Source organism: Tupaia chinensis, unplaced genomic scaffold, assembly GCF_000334495.1.
Source record: "Tupaia chinensis unplaced genomic scaffold, TupChi_1.0 Scaffold000527_1, whole genome shotgun sequence".
NCBI classification, from domain to species: Eukaryota; Metazoa; Chordata; class Mammalia; order Scandentia; family Tupaiidae; genus Tupaia; species Tupaia belangeri.
The window spans coordinates 6,863,394-6,888,879 of record NW_006160040.1 but is presented as its reverse complement, the minus strand read 5'-3'; the positions used below and the strand labels follow the sequence as shown (position 1 = coordinate 6,888,879).

Here is a 25,486-nt window from a genome sequence, read left to right as displayed (position 1 = left end):
ACATCAGTGAGAGTAAGGTAGGCAGGGCATGCTGGGAAAGAGATAGGCTGGGTTCCAGATGGCACAAAGAGCTTGCTGATGGCTATGACTTGACTTGATCAGCCCTAAATGGTGGAGTGACATTTAGGATGATGAGTCTGGGAGCAGTGTGGCTGATCAGATAACCTCTTCGCAAGGACACTCTCCCTGTGTCAGTATATAATCCACTTCAGTATATAATCCCCCTTCAATCAAGAGCACCTTGTATTCTCACACACACACACGCTGTTGGCATACACACTCCTCTCGGGCTGCAGTACAAGCCTGAGCCCAAGAATGACCTTATTATTTGGACTTCTATACATTAGAACACTACTTTTTCTCCTTTTTGAATATACCTTCAAAGACATGAAGACAGATATTAAATATTAGTCATTTCAAGGCCCACGAGTTCTACTTCTTGACTTTCATCATAAACCTTTTTTCTACCATCTCAGTAATGGTTTTTGTGACCTTTTCTTGACTCTGCTCCAAGTTTCATACAATCCTTTTGAAAGATAGAGATCGAAACTAGACATAATACCATAATAATGACCTGACTAATGCGAGTAAAACACCACAGTTGTATCTCAGTACTTGTACACTGCACATCCATTAAAATGTTTTACAATTACGTTTGCCTTTCAGATTTTCAAATTACGCACGTATATACATATATTTATTAGGTTGTTGGGAAAGTCATGACGTATTTTTCTATTCTCTTTCAAAAATGCATCATGGCTTTCCCAACAACCCAATACATATGCACGTAAGTAAAAGTACGGATATTGCTGGATTAATCCAACTTAGTGTATACTGTGTTCCTTAATTTGTTTTTATTTTTAAGTTTTACTAAGGGGCATGCAAACTCTCTGGACACAGAGTGAGAGACAGAGAGTGAGAAAGTGAAAAATCATCCCCCAGGCAATCCCTTCTCTATTTTCTTCTTGGGGCACACACAGACACACACCTAGCATGGTTTTCAAGCTGCCAGGTCCAGAACTGAAACCACAAAGTCAGCTATGTGGGATCCAACGTCTTAACCGTGCCACTAGCTAGCTTCTGTGTCCCTTAATTTTTTTTTTTTTTGAGAGGTTTTTGCTATAGGGCATGTGTGCTCACCAGAAAGACAGAGAGAGAAAGAAAGACAGCAAGAAATACTCCCCCTCCCCCAGGGAGGATGGCCACTCCACAATCCTTTCTCCTCCATTCTCCTCTCAGGATCTTGGGCACACACCCACATACGCCTGGTGTGAGTTTAAGTCACTGGGTCCGGGACTTGAACCGTGGTCAACTACATGGGAGTCCAGCGACGTAGCCATTATGCTATCTGCTCGTTCCCTTAAGTTTTTTAAAACATAATTATTGTGTAGCCAGATATATTACTTTTTCAATTTTTTGCAATCGGAAGCATGCGCTCTCCAGAGAGTGAGAAACACCCCCAGGAGGATGGTTACACCACAGTTCCTTTTCTTCCATTCAGGCACACATGCACATGCATACAGCATGTTTTTCAAGCCAGCAGGTACGGGACTCAAACTGCACAGTCCAGACCCAGCTGTCTTAACCACCAGTCAGTCCACTGGCTGGCCCGCCACATTTTGATGTATACCACTGTATCCTAATTATGGACATTAAATACTTAAGTGTCTACTAATGTTAAGATAGGGACTAGTTTAAGAAAACTGCATTTTGTTTGTTAGACATATGTGCTCCTCCTTGCGAAAGGATTGGTAACTTTTTGAATTTTAAATGTTTGTATATAGTTTTCTCATTGCTCTGCTGTCTAGAGGAAGCTTATCACTAAAAGCCACTTCCACATCTTTGTCTTGCAGATTGACATTTTTGAGGACAGAATCCGAGGCATCGATATCATTAAATGGATGGAGCGCTACCTTAGGGATGTAAGTACATTCCAAAATGCTGAAGTTGTTTTCTGGTGAGAAAGACAATTAGCTTGTGAAGTTATTTTATGAAAGAAGCACTGGCACACCCACCCAAGTCTGGAGCTGAGAAAGTCCCAACAAAGCTTCCCTTGTTGCAAGCCGTGCAAAGACTTGGAAAGGAAAGATGGGGTCGCCCCTCCTGGACATGCACAGGCAGGAAATAACGGTCAAACCAGACACAGGTGGTTGATAACAATCAGAGCAAACAATTTTTTGACCAGAATAGGAAGGGAGGAAATGAAGGCGGGAGGTGGGGGGGAGCGGCAGAATTCAATTTCATCTGAGGCCACCCCAAGTGTTTTGTAGATTTGGCTGAAGAGGCTTCCCCAGCAGCTCACAGGCTGTGTAGCACACCGCCCCCGAGGCGCCCACTCGCAGCCCCGTGATTTGTTTTCTACTGACAGAATCTATACCGGCCACTGGGACACTTTGTGCTTTAACAAGATAGAAATTGATTGCTGCCAGCGTGTCCGTGTCGGCGCGTCTTTGGGAGGGAGCGGATGGGGGACGGGAGCCTGGGCAGGCTGGGGCTGGAGCTTCTCCTTTTGTCTCCAGCCTGATGTTTGCTTTGTGCGGAAGGGTCTGTTCCTACTGACGTGCTAATGCGTACATGCAGAGAGCAGGGCAGTCAGGAGTGCTGCAGCCGCCAACAGCTCAGATCCAGCTGCAGGGAGGGAGGGTGTTTTTCATGGCGGGTGTTGAAGCGCCTTTTTGCCACGATGCAGACTTAGTGATTCAGGCTTTCATTAGACGCTTATTAGGGATGGTGGTGGAAAATGAAAATGGTGGCAGAAGCACATCTATTCAGAGCTGCTTTCTGAGCCATTTGCTCTGTGTGTTTGAGGGCAGCTGGGCTGGGAGACAGCAGAGACAAGAGCCTGCTGGGGGCAGGGAAGGGTGGGGGGACAGTACCTTTCACTTTCCAGGGAGAACTAGCCTGGTCCTCCATCCTCAAGCATGTCAGAGAATGTTACAGCCCCACTGGCCAGATTCCAGCCTGTCTTCACCAAATGGACCACACTTTACACTTGCATAAACATGCTCATCTCCCTCTCATTAACAGAAGACAGTGATGATAATCGTAGCAATCAGCCCCAAATACAAACAGGATGTGGAAGGCGCTGAGTCGCAGCTGGACGAGGACGAGCACGGCTTACATACTAAGTACATTCATCGCATGGTGAGTGGCCCCGGGGGTGGCTCTCTCTCTCCAGTGTGGGCCTGATCTTCAGAGACCAGCTGAAGGCGGCGTGGTGTGGGGTGAAGAACCCCAAGCCTCCCATGTCAGGTCAGGGGATCGTGGTCCTGACCCCCCCAACCTTGGGAATGGTGGGCCGGTCACCAGACCTCTGGCACTCTGTGTTCTGTCAACAAGGGAGGATCAATCAGTGTGTGATCTCTGAGTTCCGAGACTCTGAAGCAGTGTGTGCTGACCTGGTTGTTTAAACACAAATGTGAAGTCTTAGGAGGATGGGAGACAGCTGCGAGGGCGTGCTCCAGCATTTGGGCCATGTTCTGGGCTCTGCCCTGTCAGAGAGGCTGGGTGGCATCGTGACACGGACACATGCCGTTCTATCAGATGGGCTTGGCTCAAATTTGGCTTCCATAGATAGAAGCATGGCTCTGCCACTTGAACCTCTTTGTGCCATAGTGTCCCTAGTCATAAAGTGGGTTGCTAATCCTTACAGTGAAGGCTACATGAGAAAGGGGTCGTTCTCAGCTCAGAAAGGGGAAGCGCATGCCACTGCACACCTGAGTGATGGGACCTGGTCCAGTTAAAACTAAGGAGAGCAATGTATAGGAAACGAGACTTGTTCAGCCTCAGAACATTCTGACTTGGAATATCACCCAGCTTTGTGACTGGCTGTTTCACAGTCCTGCTGTCCACGATTACAGAGACGGTGGAGACAGTTGCGGCTGGACTAGGACCATACTAGACCATGGCCCTCAAGCAGTCAGGGGGTCTCTAATGGCTGCCCATATGTGCTAGGAGTGAGGTGGCTCTGGGCCTCCCATCCCTACCTCAACCACAGCTGGTCTGCATTTCTCAGGCTTGTTTGTTTACCAAGGATTCTGAGATTTAAAAAGACTTGAAAAATTGCTGAACTAGAACTTGGAAGCTCTATTTCAGCTCTAACACTCCCAGAAGGGGTCAGGCACCAGAATGGGCATGAAGTTCACTAGCTGAGACAGGGAGATGGGGCAGGAAGAAGTGGCCTACGAGTCAGCGGCACAACAAAGAGCAGCCTTGGGACACACGACTTCACCTCGGGGGAGTGGGACGTAACTCCCAGGGTCTGTCCTGTGGGTCAGGAGCATAGGAAAAGGTGCGGGGGAGGGGGAGGGGGTAGTCTGCACTGGGGTCAGGCTTTCTGTCTCTTTTCCCACTAAGTACAGATTGCTTATTTGTGCTCATGATCAACCCCAAGTGAAAGCTAAGGCAAGTAGGTGAGGTGAAAAAGTCAGGCTGGGGGCTGAGCAGTGCTGCACTGGGGGACATGAGGCTGACCCACGTGGGAAGGTTCCAAGTTTGCCTTCAGGGACTCCCCGAGTATGCCAAGTATGCAGACGCCCAGGATCCAGGATCGGCTGAGGCCTGAGGCCGAGGATGGACTGCAGTATTGGGACCCTGTTGGGAGGGGTCTGTCTTTCTCTTTCTGACTCCTTTACTCATGGAAGACAAAAAGATTTAAAAAAATGAAAAAGAAAGAAAGAAAAGAAAACCAAGTAGCCAGGAAGTAAGTCTTATTCCAGTCTTATAGTCCACAGACAGGGCCCAGAAAGGTACCGTGTCTGGAAGAAACCGCCCTAAAAGGTCACGGCCGCCTCTGGGTGCTGCCATCTCTTGGCTGGCTGTCACATGTCTGTGTGGCCTCAGAACACCCGATGTCCTGTCTCATCTGTAGGAATCTGCCAGTCCCAGGAGCTGACAGCTGGTGTGTGGGAAGGGCTCCAGGTCCCTGCCAGTTCCTGAGGAAACCTGTCTGGCTCAGCTGGTGTGCAGCAAAGCACGCCTCAAGCAGTCAGGGGGTCTCTAATGGCTGCCCATATGTGCTAGGAGTGAGGTGGCTCTGGGCCTCCCATCCCTACCTCAACCACAGCTGGTCTGCATTTCTCAGGCTTGTTTGTTTACCAAGGATTCTGAGATTTAAAAAGACTTGAAAAATTGCTGAACTAGAACTTGGAAGCTCTATTTCAGCTCTAACACTCCCAGAAGGGGTCAGGCACCAGAATGGGCATGAAGTTCACTAGCTGAGACAGGGAGATGGGGCAGGAAGAAGTGGCCTACGAGTCAGCGGCACAACAAAGAGCAGCCTTGGGACACACGACTTCACCTCGGGGGAGTGGGACGTAACTCCCAGGGTCTGTCCTGTGGGTCAGGAGCATAGGAAAAGGTGCGGGGGAGGGGGAGGGGGTAGTCTGCACTGGGGTCAGGCTTTCTGTCTCTTTTCCCACTAAGTACAGATTGCTTATTTGTGCTCATGATCAACCCCAAGTGAAAGCTAAGGCAAGTAGGTGAGGTGAAAAAGTCAGGCTGGGGGCTGAGCAGTGCTGCACTGGGGGACATGAGGCTGACCCACGTGGGAAGGTTCCAAGTTTGCCTTCAGGGACTCCCCGAGTATGCCAAGTATGCAGACGCCCAGGATCCAGGATCGGCTGAGGCCTGAGGCCGAGGATGGACTGCAGTATTGGGACCCTGTTGGGAGGGGTCTGTCTTTCTCTTTCTGACTCCTTTACTCATGGAAGACAAAAAGATTTAAAAAAATGAAAAAGAAAGAAAGAAAAGAAAACCAAGTAGCCAGGAAGTAAGTCTTATTCCAGTCTTATAGTCCACAGACAGGGCCCAGAAAGGTACCGTGTCTGGAAGAAACCGCCCTAAAAGGTCACGGCCGCCTCTGGGTGCTGCCATCTCTTGGCTGGCTGTCACATGTCTGTGTGGCCTCAGAACACCCGATGTCCTGTCTCATCTGTAGGAATCTGCCAGTCCCAGGAGCTGACAGCTGGTGTGTGGGAAGGGCTCCAGGTCCCTGCCAGTTCCTGAGGAAACCTGTCTGGCTCAGCTGGTGTGCAGCAAAGCCCGCCAATAACACAGCCCAACCTCAGAGCTTGTCTGTGAGCCAGCCACGAACCACATTGTCTCCAAACTCGGTGTCTTGGGCAACAATGTCTTGGGCCCTTCCTCACGGCAGAAGGGGCTACAGAGAATAGATACAAGGCACCTTCCTGCCCACGTGGCTGCCTTCCTGGGCATCTGCAGGTAGCAGAAAATCCTGGGACAGGAAGAACGTGGCCATGCAGAGGGAAGGAAGAGTACCTATGAGTAACTGCATTATAGAGCAAACTGCTTCCCAGAAAGCCAGTGTCTGGGAGAAAGTACAAACGCACTGCTGCTAGCTGGCCCCTCCACAGCCTATGAGCAAGCCAAACTTTGCAGCATGCGGTGTCCTGGAAGTCAGACACAAAACTCAGCTCTTCACTTTTCGCTTCTGGAGCCTGTGTCCTACCTTAGGCACGTTTACTCTGTGTGGGGACGGCCAGTGCTCCTAGTTCATAGTCCTTGGGTCATTTTAAAATATGCTTCTGGCATTGTCTGCTGGCTTTTTCAAGAAAGTGCTTCTAAGAAAATACCTCGTGGAGGATTTGTGTGTGTTGTGTGACTGTGTATGTGTGTATGTGAGAGCACGTGATTATGAGTGGTTTCTATGGTGATTTCAATAACTGATCATCACCACTGTCACTTTCTTCTCTGTTCTCTTTTTATTCCCGTGCATGACGAAGACCTCTCGTTATAAAAATCAATTGGAAGATGAACTAGTTGGGAACATACAGTTCCTCAGCTCCTATCATCAGAAGATGGAAAGCTTTTTGATGGTCACAGGATTTGGAAGACTCTAACTCCCCTCATATTGAAAATTCTGATTTTGATAGAGTTCTTGGCAGCTAAGCCTTCTTGGGCCACCACGGTGTCAGAGCAAATTGCAACTAGTGTGGGAAAGCAGAAGCCTGGCAGACAGAGCTCCTTGCAAGCGGCTGCTCAGCCTCGGCTCTCGCCTCCTGCCAGGCCCATCCTCAGCTCTGTCTTCGATGGGTTACTAACTGGCCCCACCGCACTCACATACTTTTCCACCTCCAAACTTTAGCTCCTGCTGCTTTCTCTGCTGGGAATGGTCTTCCCCTCTCCTCTATTTTTCCTACCTGACCAAAATATTTTCTTTCAGTACCCAGATACCTCCCTCTACCTTGTCACTGTTCTCCAAACCCCTGATGTACAATGGAGGTTCTCCTTTCTGGGCTTCATATCTCTCACACTGCATTCTGGTGGGTAATTTATCTCCCTGCCTGCTTACCAAACTGCTGGTTTTGTAAGGATAGGAATTGTATTGGGATATTCTGCTAAAACTAGGTCTCCACCCCAAAACAAAACCAAACAACTCCAATTTGTAGCATTTCCCCATTTTCATGGTATAAAGTACTCTCACCATGGCCAATTTTAAGCTACTAATGTGAAGTCACTGAACCAGAATTAGGAAGAGATGAGACTCTAGAATGCCCTAGAAAGTGTCCTAAGACCCCATGTCAGGGCCAGCAGGTGGCATGGGGGTTAAGGGTGCTGGACTCCCACATGGCCAACCACAGTTCGAGTCCCAGACCTAGTGGCTTACTTTCTCACTTTCCCTCTCTCTGTCTGTCCCTCTCTGATCAAATTAAAATAAATATAAATAAATAAATAAAGTTAAATAAAATAATTCTTTAAAAAAAAAAAAAGTCCAGCACTAAGTGTGACCTTGAAGAGGCCTTCAATAAACAGCTGCTAAATGAGGGAGTGGCAAGGATGTGTTATGGGAAGGGCTTGCATGATGATTAGTACTGTTCACTCCTCATGTTCATTCTTGAAATAAAACCTTCATATTTGTTTGGTTTCAGATGCAGATTGAATTCATAAAACAAGGAAGCATGAATTTCAGATTCATCCCTGTGCTCTTCCCAAATGCTAAGAAGGTATTTAAACAAACAGATAAACAAAAAACCTTGTAATTCAATCTTTGGTTTGTTTGCCATCCAGGTTTTTAAGTAAAAAAAACTTTGTGAACTCTTTATTCAACCTTAGAGATAACAGTGTTACCAGAAAGATCTACAAGTCGTACCACTTAGTTCACCAGCATGAATCAGAAAGGTCTGTAAGTGTTATCTGATAGGGCCATCACTGTCCTAATTGTTCAAACTGCCATTGCACACAAAGTAGTTTGTGTTTTAATACATGAGAGAAAAGGAGAAGGTTCATCTGATACTTCTTATCTCTTGTACATGAAAGTCAACATGTGTACGTTTTTACTGGCTGTTCCATGGAAGTATTTTGTTACATACAGTTCAGCTCTCAAAGCTGTAGATGACAGGAATGAAATCTACACAGTTACCAGAGTGAATTTTGCCATGGGGTCATGTGAGGGTTTTCCCTCCAGAAGGGTATGCCTTCAGGTTTGGGCAAAACCATCTGGGGCAAAGGGCAAGTGGTGGTAGGATAAACATCTTGCGAATCAGCAACCTAAGATCAGACCCAGCTTCGCCCTGAAAGATCCCTAGATGTCTGCATCAAGACTTCTGCCCTAAATGAGGGAGGGTTCGATTTATATGAATTAGCCACCTAGGGCTATACGGTGCACAACCTGTACCCTAGCACACCTTTCCATCCTCCCTGTCCCTCCCTTGCCCAGGGTCTCATTACTCTCACTTACTGGGGAATCTCCTCAGTCTCCACTTTGACCTGGTACTTGCCATCCTCTGCTCTGCCGTGAAAAGGGAACACCCAGAAATGTCTATCTGATCTGTCTCTCTCCCGCTTAAAAAGTCTGTGGTGTTTGCCTGCTGACTACAAATCATAGCCACCGTTAGCATGACATCTGAGCCCCCTCAGAAGAGCAGTGCCCACCTGCTTGGTCTTCTCTCTTCTCACCCTCTACACAGATGCTGTATGCTCTGGTCGTACTGGACCGTCTCCACGTGCTCTCACAAATGCCACGTCTTTGTGTGTCTCCGTACATTGGCCCTTTCTGTTCCCTCTGCTCTCCTAACTTGTCTGCCTAGTGAGCTCTTGGTTATCCTTTTATCACCCAAACACTCTAGCCTCCCCTGGGATCTCTCTTGTCTGATACCGATATATTTCATTGTCCCTCTCTCGAGAGCTCTTAATTATAGTACCTTGAGTGGTATGTGGTTGGAAGCAGAGGCTCTGGGAATAATTGTTTAGAATCACTCGAGTATGATGATATAAAAAACAGAACAACTTTTAGTTGGTTCTGTTATTGTTTTTAAATCTCTTTCAGAAAGTCTCCTTACTGCCCGAGCTCAGGGAAGACTGCTCCTACCACCTACCTCCTTGGTACACCATTGCCTAGGAAATACATTTTTTAAAGAATTCTTTATTTAATTTTATTTATTCATTCATTTTAATTTGAGCAGAGAGATAGAGAAAGCCACCAGATCCAGGACTCGAACCATGGTCAGTCTTGTGGGAGTGCCCACTGCCTTACCACCACGCCATCTGCTGGTCCCCTACTAAATATTTCCTTTACAGTACATCTCCATCTTCAGATTTCAAACTCCTCGAGTGCCTTTTGCCTTTTTTATTTGAGGATCCCCGATGCCCAGCATGGTGCCTGGCATAGCAGGTGCTGCTTCTAAGCTCATCTCAATGCCAAAGGAGTCCCATCTCAGAGTGAAACAAGCTGCAGTGGCACAGGCAGTAGGGCACCCCTGAGTGATGCTGGAGCCACATGGGAGGCCTAGGTTCAGATTCCAAGTCAACCTGAACACGCCTCATATCACACCTGTGCTGGCTGGACGTTGGTGGGAGGATCACAGTATGGCATGTGGCATATACTTCTTTTCCCTTCCCTCTGTCTCTCTCACTCTCTCAAAAGAAAGAAATAGACTTAAAATAAACAACAAACAAAACTCCCAAAGGCCTTACGGGGTGAACAAGGCCCAATCTGATATAGCCCCTGTATTTCTACGCCTCCTCCCCCAGCTACTCTCATCTTTAGCCACATTGGCCTTGTTGCTGTTGAACAAGCCCAGCACACTCTACCACAGGGCCTTTGCACTGGCTCTTCTACATGCCTGGACCTGGGAAATCACTAAGCTCATTCCTTCTCCTCTGTTAGGTCTTTGCCCTTTCCCTTAGGCAAAGAAACTTCTCCTAAGCACTCTGTAAAACTGTAAACCTTACACTCTGGCTCCAGGACTCCCTATCCCCTTTCTGGTTTTTCTCCACAGCATGTATCACTGTCACCCACTACTCATTTTACTTACCACCTGCCTCTCTGCACCAGAACATCCATGAGGGCCATCTGCAACTGCACCCGGGGGTTCTTGCTTACAGGGTCAGCCTTTGCCTGAGAGCTGAGCCCCGGTGCACTCCTACTGCAGGCCAGATCTGGGACAGCAGTGAAAGGAGAATGAATTAGGTTAGGTCCATAGCCTTGGTATACTTCTTCCGAAGTCACAGGGGAATTCACATCGTTCTACGTGACCTCTGTCCTTCCCCTTTCATGTGAGGGTGGTGAAAAGCACGTTGAAACGCGAAGGGCAGGTAGCTGGGGAGACTGACAGAAAATGTCGTGCACATGTGGTTTTCTGTAATGAGCTCTACAGCTTGCACCCGAAGCCAAGAACATTTCACATGCTAAACCCTTCCAAAAGCCAAACAGCACAACTCCCAGGATAATTTGGTAGGAAACGCCCATGAAGGGAAAGCCAGAGATGTTTGGGAACTGAGCCTGGGATCTGGAATCCAGATTTCTCTGTAACGACCTTTGCTCCTGTCATTCTCTCTCCCATAGGAGCATGTGCCCACCTGGCTTCAGAACACTCACGTCTACAGCTGGCCCAAGAATAAGAAAAACATCCTGCTGCGGCTGCTCAGAGAGGAGGAATATGTGGCTCCTCCCCGGGGGCCTCTGCCCACCCTTCAGGTGGTACCCTTGTGACCGGGGCCATGCCATGTGGGGGGCCCTGTTCTGACACACATTCTTCTGGTGGAGGCTGGACAGGGTATGGCTGTCTCTCAGCCCCTCCCTGAGAGGCACTCTGGCCCCAGAAAACCTATTCTGCCCTGTCCTCTTCCTCCTGAGGCCTTTGTAGACCCTGTGTCTGACTGCCATGCATCCTCTGCTTTTTAAAAACCCAGTGCAGGTGCCACTGTCCACCTGGCAGTCTGATGTGTCCATTCTGGGCCTCTCAATGCCTACTGAGTAGATAACGTAAGTGGTGTTTGCAACAAATGTAAACAGCCACTAACACTCTCCTATCGATTCAGGCTACTTTTATGAGTTAGCCAGATGCTCATGTATTCTCAGAGCAAACCGATTCATGTACAAATAATAAAATGTTTACTCTTTTCTAAGATTGTGTTTCATTTATGTCAAAGGCGATAGATATATATTAATTTATAAAGATATGGCAGTTGTTTCCAGGGACATCAACAAAGCTGCTTAGATAGATTAGATAAATGTAACAGACTTCTCAGTATTAAAGGAGTAAAGCCAGATGGTTAAACAACTCTTTTTCCTTTCTCTTTAATTTGCCAAAGGGCACGTGTACTCACCAGAGAGAGATAAAGAGCAGAAAAGCAAGAATGCCACCCTCCCATGGGGCATGGTCACACACAACTCCTTCTCCATTTTGTCCTTATTTGGGGATTTGGGGCATGGACACATGTGCACACACACATGCCCAGCATGTTTCTCAAGCTGCTGAGTCCACGACTCAAACCACTTGGTTGGCCCTGTAAGATCAAGTCACCTTGGGGACCAGCAGTTGGCATAATGGTTATGATGTTGGACTCCCATGTAGTTGACCGCGGTTCAAGTCCCAGACCTGGTGGCTTAAACTCACATGGGACAGATGGGCGTGCGTGCCCAAGATCCCAAGAGAAGAATGGAGGAGAAGGGATTGCAGCCTGGCCATCCCCCCGGGGGGTGATTTCTCGCTTTCTGTCTGTCTCTGTCTTTCTGGCTAGCGCACACACCCTAGAGCAAAAACCTCTCCCAAAAAAAGACGAAGATTAAGTCACCTTAACCCCCAGGCCACAGGCTGGCTCAAACAACTCTTTTTAAACATAATCAGGAAAACGTTAGTCTTGCAGTAGAGATTTTTCACAAAGCAACTTTGTATAGCACACAGCCATGATTCTAAACAGTATGATTATGGTTCTTAGGGTCCAGCTATCTATGCCAACAATTAATGTGTGTGCATGAAATGACGGGACACAGAGTACGGGCTCTGATCTGGGAGACCTGTGTTCTGGTCTTGGTTTGACCACTGACTAGCTGTGTGAGCTTTATAAGACCTTTCGCTTTTCTTTATTTTTCTAATTATTAATTTTATTTATTATTCTTTTTTAATTTGACCAGAGAAAGAGAGAGACAAAGGGAAAGTGAGAAAGCAAGCCACCATGTCTGGGACTCGAACCATAGTTGTCCATTTAGGAGTCCAGTGCTCTAACCACCATGCCACTTGCTGGCCCCACTTTCACTTTTCTAAAACTCTGAGGACTCATTTATAAAATGGCATAAACAAAAGTATCTCTAGTATCCTTTTAGTCATTCTTAGGAATAACTAAGTTTTCATTTTCATAATTATATCTTCCAGGAAACGAATTTTCTTTCTTCTCCTTCTCCTTCTTTAAACAGACATTTACCAGAGAGCAAGTGTACCTGCTGGAGAGAGGCAGAGAGAGGTGGAAAGTGAGAACTCCTCTCCCAGGGTGGATGGCCACACTGCAATCCATTCTCTTTCATTTTCCTATCAGGATTTTGGGCATGCGTTCACCTGCATCTGGCATGATTTTCAAGCCACTGACCTGGGACATGAACCGTGATCAGCCATGTGGGAGTCCAGCACCTTAACTACCATGTCGCCTGCTGGCCTCCAAATGTACATTTTTCTTAACAGAGACAATTCCTTTTTAAAATCTGTTCAACAACACCCTAATTTTGGAGAATATTTTTCTCCAAAAGAAAAATAAACAGGGACCTGTAGATGGCATAGCAGTTACGTCTCTGGACTCCCACATGGCTGACTGCAGTTCAAGTCTCGGACCTGGCAGCTTGAAAATCATGTCGGATGTATGTGCATGGGTGCCCAAGTTCCCAGGAGGGGTATGGGGGAGAAGGGATTGCAGAGTGTAATCACTGTCCCTTCTGGTGGGTGATTCCTCACTTTTCCTCTTATTGTCTCTGTCTCTCTCTGGTGAGTGCATGCACCCTATGGCAAAACCCACCCTCAAAAAAAAATAATAAACCACATATAACATATGTATACATGTATATCAACTATATATAAAGCCAATATGGGATGGCTTTCATTATGGCCCAAGATAGTAGGCCAATATGAAGACTTCTTGGGAGTGAGAGCTACTGCTTACCTCTGTCTACCTAACCTCATAAACAAGGCTTCATTGTGCTACAACTCTCATATGTCACCACAGGAGAAGGATAAATATTTGTTAGCTACAAATAAAAATGTTGCTAGTAAGTTGCAAAAAACACTTGCTTCATTTACTTTACATCTTAGATGCCTACTCGGTAAGGGGAATGTCTTTGTTTTTTAAACAATAGGAAAAGAAAACAAAATTCAGCATAACTTAAACTCTCATTTGTAAGACTTGACAAGTATTTTCAGTTCATAGTGCTTGAGACTTGGTAGAACTTGTTTGGTTAATTCCTGGAAAGCACCCAGACACAAATGTCATGGTTTTTTCCCTCTCTTTTCATTATCTTTTTTGGGGCTGAGATGACACCATCATTAAGGGTTCAACACACATTTGAAAAGTAAATGACATCAGCAATGATTACTTGGAAATGTTTCTAGTTTGTCAAGATTTAGCAATGTGATGTTATTATCCCCTCCTCCCTTCAGAGACCTGTCTTGAACCCGCAACTACTCATGCCTTCCACTCCTCCTACCCCAGGGGATTGACAAAGTCCCTGATGTTCCACTAAACAGTCATTAAAGTGTTTTAGCTGGTAGCACTGGTAGCAAAAATAAAAACAAAGCAAAAGGCGCACACAGACATCACAAACACCTACCACCACCTGGCTAAGTGATGAAAGGTTGGCTCCTGGCGCTTCAGTGAAATCTGATGACCACCAACATCAAAGGAATTTTAACAACTATTTTAGAGCACTGACACTAAGATTAACACTTGGTTTATTTAGATGTTATCCTGGTCCTCATGCATTCATCTGTAGATATTTCGGGGTTAGAAATGGAATAGGACTGAGTTAGTAAAAAATAACCTTTAGCCTCAAGGCTTTATTCAGACCTCAACAGATTTGAAAAGGGATAAGAAAAGGGAGAGTAGTAGTAGTGTATGAGAAATGCAAGGTTAGATTCTTGCCTAACATTGAGTGACTAATTCAAAATTTTAAATGTAATTTAAAATTTTAGTGACTGGTTTCAAAATACCTATCTCCTCTAATGTCTATATTGTTCAAACACATATCAGTATGTGGCCACAAAGTATTAGACCAGCTATTTCTCAGCTCATTGCTCAGAAAAATGATTACTATTGATACCTTTTTCTTTGTTTCCTACCAAATAAATCACTTCTTTAAAGACTGGGTTTTTCTCAGAGGCATCTCAGCAAGGGACGTAAATTCTCCATTTTGAACATTCCACCCTTGTTTCATGATGTTTTGCCAAAAGCATTTTTCTTAACCCCAGCCGCTTCATCAACCACCTCATCCACTTTGCCAAATACCCCATTGTCACCATCACCTTTGCCAAATGGATTGCAAAGTCCTATGTTCATTGGGAAATGATCCAGAAAGAGCCACTCAAAACACAGGATCTTTCTGTTTCCTCTTAATGAACCAAGAAGAATCGGTGGGACCCACCTCCTGGTGGCAGATGAAAAGAGAAGGAAGGTTACACTGTGGGAAAATACTACAAAGAAGAAATGCCTCTCATAGAGAATTATGCACTATTTTTCAAGATAAAAAGCTCTATGCGAGCTCACCAACCAACCAAACCAATAAACAGAAAACCAAGGAGGAAGCAAGCAAACACCAAAATCAATGAAATTCTCAGATCATTTATTTCTGTCACGGAATTTGCAGTCTGGAAGAGACCCTGGAAATCGTACCCCCCTGCAACTTTGTTACACAGGGGGAAAGTGGGGCCCAGACACACTGTAGATTGTCAAAACTCACCCTAGGGCTAGGACCCAGGTGTCCTGGTGTCCATTCTGCAGTTATTTAGTGAGCCTAGAAAGCTGTCTAGGTTTGATGGTAGATTTGTTCAACAAATGACCTCGAATCCCCCGAGGTAAACTGAGCTTTGTGAACATGGGAGACCTGAGGGATGATATACCAACATCCTCTAGTGGCTACAGGATTAAATGATCATGTTGCAACTTGTTCTGTGAGAAATCCTTTGGGGAATTAATTATTGCTGTGATTATATGGAGTAAGACTTTTCTTGAAGTGGTCTGGCATATTTATTTTATGCACTATATGAAACCAAGGCACAATTTAAAAGGCCTTGACACTTTCTTGAAGCCTACAGATGAAATCTGCAGTTAGAGCAATTTCTTTTAGTTTTGTCTGGCCAATTTCCAAAACATCAACATTTTAAAAAAAGATTTTTAAATACTGTGGCATTCATCTTTCTCTCACACCTTCGATTCTAAAAATGTGGCACGTTGGGATAATACATAGTGTTTGGAACATCTGCATTACTTGTAAGATGGAGAAATGAGAAGTGTAATGGATCAGGCTAATTGTCCTTTGAGTTGAGGGGAAGCTGCAGGAAAGGTACCCTTTATCAGGAGGGCAACAACAACACACAGGAGCCCAGCTCAATCAATCCAGTTGGCACTCTGGGAGGCTTGAGCCGAGGCAGGACAACTTGTTCATGTTCCTAACTTCATGCTGACGTATCCCAATGCTTTCAGGTAGAATAGTAGGTGGGATAGAATACTTGGTGGGAGGTAGATGGCTTTCACAAATCCTGGACAGTGTGTTGCCAACTCACCCATGTGTGTTGCAGCCCTTCCATCTGTGACTGTGCATTTGCTCCCAAATTCTTTGTCGCGAGTCAAACAGGTGGGACCTATAAGAGGAACAATCAGTGTATTTTAGCTCTCTATTTAATTTCTCAAGAAATATATGCATATGGCTCAGCCTCTGTGATATAGCTAGTAGCAGACCACATAGCAGAACTAGAAGCCATATGTCCACCAGGGTCAGAGTCCCTGGTCTGGTCAACCTAAAAGCATGCTGGGTTAAGAGCACATGTGTTAAAGATCCTGGGGAGCTGGAGGAATGGAGGAAGACATTGCAGCATATGACTTAGTCCTGTAGAGCAGTGGTCCCAAATCTTCTTGGCACCAGGAACCGGCTTCATGGAAGACAAGGTCCTACTCCATAGACAGGAGTGGAGTAGGGGGTGGAGATGGGTTGGTTGTGTGATGACCCAAGCATACCACAGCCATTGTATAACCCATTTCTACCACTACCACATTGCAACATACAATGAAACAACCTCATGATTCGGTTCATGCTGCCATGAGAATCCAGTACTGTTGCTACTAATCCAACAGGAGGCAGAACCCAGGCAGCAATGCAAGTGATGGGGAGTGGCTGCAAACACAGATGAAGCCACACTCACTTGCTCATCCACCACCCACCCTCAACTGTGGGGCTGGAGAGTGGGGTGGGGGGAGTAACATGCCATGGACCCCTGCTATAGTGTGTCTTCCTTTCTCTCATGCACTTGCTCTATCATGAATAAATTTTTAAAAATTATTTATTTAATTTTATGTATTCATTCATTATATTTTAATTTGACCAGAGAAACACAGAGAGAGCGAGGAAGTGAGAAAGCAAGCCACCTGGTCTGGACGCAATCCGTGGTCGGTGGTCGGTGTTGGCCATGTGGGAGTGTCCAGTGCCTTTACCACCATGCCACCTGCTGGCCCTTCATGAATAAATTGTTTTTTAAAAATTCTGAGTGTGTGTCTCAGTCACATGAGTGGTTAGGAAATATACTTGAAACTTTGCTAAACAGTGAAAATCTTGGACCAAAACGTACCTAGGCAAAGATGGGTGGGTACTTGGGCCTGCCTGCTCTTTTCTACACACTGTCTATGGAAAGAGTAATTGCAGCCCCAGATCTCTCAGGGCTTGTAAACGAAAACCATGAGGGCACACATTTCTTGTCCCCTGCCTGACCTCCCTTTGCTCCCTTCACCAGGAAGGCGCTGATGGTAGACGGCAGCTGGGGAGAGAGGGGAGAGGGAGGGAGAGAATGAGCGCGAGAGAACTCATGCCTGATGGATCCCATTAGGCTTAGTGTGCAAAGCAAGTTGAGATGAAGTAGCTGCTCTGGTATGCGTCCAAAACTGCGGTTCTATTTTTAGTCTCTCCCGCGTGCTTCTAAGCCCCGCGTTGTACGCCTGGGCACCTGGATCAGCAGCAAAACATGGAACTGAGCCACTCATTTGTAAAACTGGAAGGCAGGAGGCCATTGATGCGGGACTTGTTTATTGCTGACAGAGAAGAGGGACCTGGAATGTTAATGAGGATGGCTCTCTGAAGCATGCCTTCACGGTTAGCAAGGAGTTCAAAGGAGGAGGCAGACTCAGTCCTGTGCCGAACAAATGTGAACTGTTGATAGAGGGAAGGAGAAATCAATTATGCTGTCACAGGCTTCCATGTCATTGTGTTGGAGTTGTTAGAAAAGGTAGGACAAGGACCAGATCTCAAAAGGAAACAAAGCCACATGGCCTTGAAGTATAACGAGTTTGCCATGGCAACTGATGGAAATGAGCCTCCCGGCACTGAGCAGGTGTGTTATCTTACAGAATAAACACACTTCTCTCACTCCCTGGTTTTTATAATAAAACCTGTGTTTGGATTACTTTCCCCTCCTCTTTGTTACCCAGAGAAGTTGGCTGTTGCTCAATCAGCCCAAAGCTCTGGTGATGGAAATGTAATCAGTTTATCAAAAGGGCTGCTTTGAAAAGGCTGGCGCTTGCTTGGCTGCCAGCCCCATCACTGAGTGGCAGCTGGTCTGCAGGTACCTGCCTGGCCCTTGCTGCCTTCCAGGTGATGCCCTCCCAGAATGACCCTTGTTCATGCTCTCATCACATTGTAGCACTGCAGCCCGGCTTGCACACTGGCGGTGGTCAAAAGCTGCCTTCTTCCGAAGGGGGGAGAAATGTGCCGAGGTGAGGCTGAGACCTGACCAATTTTCAGCATCTTGTATTATCTGGGAAAAGAGCCAAGGGTTTCTTGAGTTCAGGGATTAACTGATTCTATCTTCCAATCTGCTGTTATCTACAAAGTTCAGTTACTCAGAAACCGGAAGAGAGCGGCTATTTCCTTGAGTTTTAAATCCATCTCAAATGGATTTTGGAGTGAGAGATTCTCATGGCTGATATGTACACAAAATGTGGAGGTTTTTATAAAATCCTCTTCCCAAGTTAAAAAAAAAATAAAAAGTTTACTTTTTATTTTTATAAGGCCAAAATAACGATAAAGTAGAATAGTCATGTTTTCATTGTTCTTATTTGTGACTACAAAGAAACTTCTTCCATTCCAGCTTCAAATTGATTTTCAAAACAAGATGCTCATTCTCAAGGGGCTCCTAGAACACTGACTGTTTTTAAACCAGGCTGTGGCAAAACAATTGACCCCAGGAGAACTCGTACAGCCAGGCCCAGCCAGCAAAATGGGAAACCATCAAGCTGTGGTTTCTGTTCAACAGCACTGAGGCCTCTCCCTGCTTCTGCCTGCATTCCTACTTTCCTCCAGTTAGATGTCCAACAGCACCACTCTTGGCCTCTCATTGAGACCCATCCTCCCAGACCATACTCTGGCAGACCCTTCTTTACTTTTGATGCTAGGAAGAAAAAAAATGGCTGCTTGAAGAACTAATTTAAGCTACTGGGCAGTGGTGGGAAGGGTTTCATGCACTAATCTGCCCAGGCAAAACAGCACCATGAGGGTTAGACATAAACCCTTCCCTGCTTGTAGTCCTAGAACAACCATCAGCCTTGTGTGCAGATCACATGTCCCACACAGTTCTAATGAGTGTGGTTTGTCTGTTGCCCGAACCCTTAGTGGGTTAGAAGTTGCAACGTAGAAGAACAATGAACAAAGGTCAGAGACTGAAATCCTAAAAATGAAACACTAAACAGCTTTTTAAAAAATTACCGAGTGATTTCTGTAAAAGCAACCATATCCTTTTTTTTGGAGAGATGTTTGCTATTGGACACACTAGAGAGACAGAGAGAGGGAAAGTGAGAAATCACCCCCAGGGCAGATGGCCATGCTGCAATTCCTTCTTCTCCATTCTCCTCTTAGGATTTTGGGCATGCACATACATGCACCCAGCATGAGTTTAAAGTTACCAGGTCCGGGACTCAAACCATGGTCGGCCATGTGGGAGTCCGGCACCTCAACTGCTATGCCACCTTCTTAAGCTCATACATCTAATTTTTACCCAGTCAAATTAAAACAGCCACATCAAAGTGTCCAGCTTCCGCAGTTCAGATGGATGTGCTATACAATAAATGCCTCCCCGAAGTCCCTAATAACATCACAGCTCTCATAGCAAATGACCGGTTTTAAAAATAATGTCCTTAATCGTCCAGAAAAATTACATCATGTTTTCTCTATTTTGCTTAAGAAAGTAGCTGCACATCTCACTTGTGAGATTTCCTTAATGTGAAGTCATTCACTCATTCCATTCTTGGATGACACCCCTCAGCCCCTCAGTCGGGGCTGAGCCAGGTCTCAGCTCAGCCATCCCTACATAGGACTTATCAGGGCCCTCAGCCCAGAGGAGAAGCCTAGGTTCTAGGTCCCTCAGGCACCAAGGCAGATGCAGTGAGGGGATATTTATGGTATTTTGTAATGTGTCTAATAGATGGCTGCCTAGTCCGCTTCTGATTAAGGCCGGCATCTGAGTGCCTCAGGAGATGCAGAGTGTGTGTGTGTGTCCAAAATCCTTGAAAGGAGAATGGAGAAGGGATTACAGTGTGGTCAACCCCCTGGAAGGTGATTTCTCACTCTTTGTCTCTCTTTCTCTTTCTGGCAAGTGCCCATGCCCTATAGCGAACAAAAAGAAAAAGAAAAAAAATTCTAAACTATGTCTTTGGGTACCAGTATGTCATTATTCTTTGGGGAGAAAAAAAAAAGGAACAGAAGTCCCTGACACCCCAGTGTGAGCATGGCATATCTGGTTCCATCATGCCACCGTTTCAATCACAGAAAGGTCACAGGGTGGGAGTTCAATAGCAGATCCTATGCTTGGCAGAAAGATGAGTAGCACATGCTCTTGCCCTCCAATTATGTGAAATCTAGCTGGGGAGATCTGACCTCAATGTGTGAAAGAGCATTAACCTCTCAAGGCAGTACACAGTAAACGCTAAGAAAGTGAGCCAACCATCCCTCTTCCTGACCCTCATGGTGACTCAGGACTGAGCTTGCAATTATGCACTTTCAAGATCAGATCTTCAAAGCAGCAGGTGCCAGCAGATTTTTTTCCTAATAAGCAGAAGACTTGCTCACCCCTCCTTTGTACATATACCCTTTAGATTATAATATTCAAGGACCCTAGATATCATTATGTAAATGTGATCAGAGATTAAGAGACAGAATGTAAGAAATAGGAAAAGTATGGGAAAGGACCACAAGATGTGATAGGAACCCACTAAGTGACAATGCATCCCACGGGGCTTACCTCACACCTCTCTCCACAGCAGCTAGAGCAATCACTCGGGACGGGCTGGACCATGTGGCAGCAAGTATGGAGAAGAGGATGTGCTTTTCACACTGCAACTTTCACCTCAGGGAAGGCAGCAACCTGGCCAGGGTTGGGATTGGCTGTCAGAGAGCTAGTAGATTTCTGTACCTTGATACATAGGGTGTGGAGAACTTTTGAAGTAGAGCCCATCCTTAAATATGCAAATAACTGAGCAAGGAAGCAGAAAATGATGAGTTGCTGAATGGGCAAAGAAACTCTCTCTGTGAATGAGTTGTTGAGTTTCCTAGGCAAATTCTATGGCAGAAAACACTGACCAATCTGTGTCTATCATATATGTTCACATGTTTCTCACTGCACAGTGTAGCTTTGGTGTTTTTTCCCCCTCTAAACTTTTAGTTATTCATTTATTTCTTCCATGAGAGAGGGAGACAGAGAGAGGAGCAACCACAACGAAGTCCCCACAGTGCAATTTGCCCCCATTCTCAGCTAACATGAACCATGGGTATGTGTCTAAGCCACACCTGGGACACAAACCTAACCAGGACCCTTCCCGTATAGATCCAGTTGCATAACCACTGTGCCCCACCACCTGGCCCCTCTCATATGATGTAATTGTGTAATCAAACTTGAGTTTAAATCTCAGTTTACATACTTATGTGACTTTACCTCTCAGAGTCTCGGCCAGCAAGATGAGGATGACAGAACTGACAACCCACAGAGGTTATCAGAATAAGGTAAGCTGGACAATAGAAAGCTTCTGCAATAATGCCTATCATATATGAATAGCAAATCTTCAATGAACGTTCCTTCCTTTCTTGCCCTTTCCTTCTTGCTTTACATCCGATATAGTTAATAACTATTCATGGGGGATATTATCTTATTCCAAAAAAGTCGAATAGCAAATCCTGATCATAAAAAAATATTATTTTTAAAATGAAGTCTGGGCCATCACACCCCGGGAGGAGCTGCAGCTGCCCAGCCAGCCCCAGTCCCCACCACCGTAACCATGCGCAGCGAAGCCAAGACCCAGCAGCCATCGGCCACCTTCGTTGGGCCCTCAGCGCTGCCGGCACCAAGCCTGGCACCAAGCCTGGCACCACAGGTAGCAGCGCAGGGAGCGGCGGCCAGACGGCCTCAAATCTCATTGGCACCTGCAGAAGGTCATGGCAAGGAAGGTTTTGGGAACTGTAAAACGGTTCAATGTAAGAAACAGATATGGTTTCATCAACAGGAATGACACCAAGGAAGATGTATTTGCATACCAGACTACCATAAAGAAGAATAACCCCAGGAAGTGCCTTCGCAGTGCAGGAGACGGAGAGACTGTGTTCATGTTGAAGGAGAAAAGGATGCGGAGGCAGCAAATGTTACAGTCCCTGGTGGAGCTCCAGTTCAAGGCAGTAAATATGCAGCAGACCATAACCATTATAGACGCTGTCCACGTCGTAGGGGTCCTCCACGCAATTACCAGCCAAATGACCAGAACAGTGAGAGTGGGGAAAAGAACGAGGGATTGGAGAGCGCTCCCAAAGGCCAGGTGATTGGAGAGCGCTCGCAAAGGCCAGGCCCAACAACGCGGGCCCTATCGCAGGCCAAGGTTCCCCCCTTACTACATGCGGAGGCCTATGGGAGTGGACCACAGTATTCCAACCCTCCTGTGCAGGGAGAAGTGATGGAGGGTGCTGGTAACCAGGGTGCAGGAGCACAAGGCAGACCAGGGAGGCAGAATATGTATCAGGGTTATAGACCATGATTTCACAGGGGCCCTCCTCGCCAGAGACAGCCCAGAGAGGACGGCAATAAAGAGGATAAGGAAAATCAAGGAGATAAGACCCAAGGTCAGCAGCCACCTCAACGTTGGTACAGACGCAACTTCAATTACCGACGCAGACACCCAGAGAACCCTAAACCACAAGATGGCAAAGAGACAAAAGCAGCCAATCCACTAGCTGAGAATTCGTCTGCTCCTGAGGCTGAGCAGGGCGGGGCTGAGTAATGCGGGCTTACCATCTCTACCATCATCCGGGTTAGTCATCCTACAAGAAGTGAATATGAAATTCCAGCAATAAGAAATGAACAAAAGAGGGGACCAGCAGTTAGCATAATGGCTATGTTGCTGGACTCCCACGTAGTAGGCCGCGGTTCGCGTCCCGGACCCGGTGGCTTAAAACTCACGCTGGGCGTGTGTGCTTACGTGCCCAAGATCCCAAGAGGAGAATGGAGGAGAAGGGATTGCAGCATGGCCATCCCCCCGGGGGGATGATTTCTCGCTTTCTGTCTTTCTGTCTCTGTCTGGCGAGTGCACACGCCCTATAGCAAAAACCTCTTAAAAAAAAGAAAAAAAAAAGAAAAAGAAATGAACAGAAGATTGGAGTTGAAGACCTTAAGTGCTTGCTTTTCGCCCATTGACCAGATACTAGAACTATCTGCATTATCTATGCAGCATGGGGTTTTTATTATTTTTACCTAAAGATGTCTCTTTTTGGTAATGACAAACGCGTTTTTTTGTTTGTTTGTTTGTTTGTTTGTTTTTTAAAAAGCCTGGTTTTTCTCAATACACCTTTAAAGGTTTTTAATTGTTTCATATCTGGTCAAGTTGAGATTTTTAAGAACTTCATTTTTAATTTGTAATAAAAGTTTACAACTTGATTTTTTCAAAAAGGTCAACAAACTGCAAGCACCTGTTAATAAAGGTCTTAAATTAAAAAAAAAAAAAAATGAAGTCTGAGGAAAAGACAGCAATATGAGTTTTAAGCTTACAACTTCCACCCAGTTTTTCAGAGGGGCTAATCAGCCATTTGTTTTCTTAATAAGCCCTGAGAGAGGCTAGAGCTGACTCAGAACCACTGCAGTATCTGGAGACAGCCTTCTTTCCTCTAACAGCTTCCTGAGGAACCACGTTCCAGGCAGGACTAGCTAGAATGATTAAAGGTATAACATATCAAAACTTGGCAATGGTGTTTGCTTTAACGAAAACCTACTTTAGAGATTCACAATGGGGCCTCAAAAGTAGGATAAGGGATTTGAAAGTATTTTGCAAAGTAATTCAAAAGGCAGTATTCTGTTCATATTATACCTATTATTAAAAAGGATAAGTTGAATTCAGATTGGGGACACTGCTATGCTTCTCTGGTTCTGCTTTTCCAAGAAATGAGTTCTCACTGTCATCTCTAACTCAGTCTTCTCTGTGGCTTACACACCAAGGAAGATAGGAGAGTTGGTTGAGAGTTACCATATTAGTATACTGCACAACTTTTTTTTTTTTTAAGAAAAAAGTTCTCTGAATCACCTTCTCCTTGTTGATGTAAATTATTTTTATTGTCTCATTTCTTAAATATGTATGAATATATAATTTTTTTAATGGTGAAAGTGTATTTAGAATTAGCCAGCTGGACTCGCTTTAGAAGATCCCAGTTTTGTTGTTAACATCCAGAGCATCATAACCAGGAGCCAGTTGCATGTATGCCTTCCTCTCTCCATCAGGCCTGATCAGAGTGTTGACCTTGGCCACATCAATATCACAGAGCTTCTTCACAGCCTGGTTGGTCTGGTGCTTGTTGGCCTTGACATCCACAATGAACACAGTGTGTTGTCTCCTATCTTCTTCATGGCACACTCGGTTGTCAGGGGGAACTTGACGGCATCGTGGTCAAGGATATTTGGATATTTGAACTACCTCTGTAACTGGAGTCTCGGGCCTCTGGAAGGTGGGTGATGTACGGATCTTCTTTTTTTTGTGGCTGTAGACGCCTTTCAGCCCTGCCTTCTTGGCCTTCAAAGCCTTTGCTTTAGCTTCAGCTTTGTGAGGGCCAGGAGCTTCCTTCTTCACTTTTGGCGCTGTCTTGGCGAAAAGGGTCCTTGACGCCCATTCCACCTGAATATATACTTTGATATAGTTGCTTTATGCTGTAGCTCATTAAAAATTGTATGGACCCAAGGGATCAGCAGTTAGCGTAATGGCTATGTCGCTGGACTCCCACGTAGTCAACCATGGTTCGCGTCCCGGACCCGGTGGCTTAAACTCACGCCGGGCGCATGTGCATGAATGCCCAAGATCCCGAGAGGAGAATGGAGGAGAAGGGATTGTGGTGTGGCCATCCCCCCTGGGGGGTGATTTCTCGCTTTCTATCTCTATGTCTCTCTCTGTCTGGTGAGCGCATGCGCCCTATAGCAAAAACTTCTAAAACAAAAAAAAATTTATGGACCCAAAGGAAAAAGTTCTGGAGCTCTGTGCACAACAATGTGAATGCACTTAATACTATTAAACTATATAGTTAAAAATAGTTAAGATGGTAAATTGCATGTTATGTGCTTTTTACTATAATTTTAAAAACCACAGGAACAAATCAAATTTACAGATTAGATAAAACCAAAATAATTAGAGATATTCAAATAAAAAACATTAATTCAATGTAAAGGTGATAACATTTTCCTGAAACTAAATAGTCTGTGTTGGGTTTAGTTACAATTCATACATATAATTATAAAAGCAAGATAGATACTTTCATGCATTTTGTTTCAATCATTGACTTACCTATTTGATTTTGAGCTTGACGGACAGTGATTTTTTTTTTGTAGAGGTTTTTGCTACAGGGTGTGTGTGCTTGCCAGAAAGACAGAGACAGAGAGACAGAAAGTAAGAAATCACTCCCCAGGAGGGATGGTCATGCCACAATCTCTTCTCCTCCGTTCTCCTCTTGTGATCTCGAGCACATACGCACATGTGCCCAGTGTTTTAAGCCACC

The 25,486-nt window shown here is 45.6% G+C and overlaps 1 protein-coding gene, 1 long non-coding RNA gene and 1 pseudogene across 4 annotated transcripts in view; 2 read left to right on the top strand and 1 right to left on the bottom strand.

Annotated features, from left to right (window-relative positions):
• TRAF3IP2 (TRAF3 interacting protein 2) overlaps nt 1-11,367 on the top strand; it is a 52,933-nt gene extending 41,566 nt beyond the window's left edge. For both annotated transcript variants that reach the window (XM_006157006.3, XM_014591054.2), the window contains 4 exons: nt 1,854-1,922; nt 3,028-3,144; nt 7,890-7,964; nt 10,805-11,367. In XM_006157006.3, coding sequence (XP_006157068.1) covers nt 1,854-1,922; nt 3,028-3,144; nt 7,890-7,964; nt 10,805-10,951 — 408 coding nt within the window. In that variant the 3' untranslated portion in view covers nt 10,952-11,367. The remainder of the gene's footprint in view (nt 1-1,853; nt 1,923-3,027; nt 3,145-7,889; nt 7,965-10,804) is intronic.
• LOC102498271 (uncharacterized) overlaps nt 1-16,135 on the bottom strand; it is a 39,298-nt gene extending 23,163 nt beyond the window's left edge. The window contains exons 1-2 of one of the 2 annotated variants that reach the window (XR_335764.3): nt 16,002-16,135; nt 10,275-10,398 (exon numbers count right to left, since the gene is read on the bottom strand). This is a non-coding gene — a long non-coding RNA (uncharacterized LOC102498271). The remainder of the gene's footprint in view (nt 1-10,274; nt 10,399-16,001) is intronic. The other variant, XR_335763.3, reaches the window with a different exon arrangement.
• A 5,612-nt stretch (nt 16,136-21,747) lies between these two features.
• LOC102497028 (nuclease-sensitive element-binding protein 1 pseudogene) lies at nt 21,748-22,823 on the top strand (annotated as a pseudogene).
• Nucleotides 22,824-25,486: the final 2,663 nt, after the last annotated feature.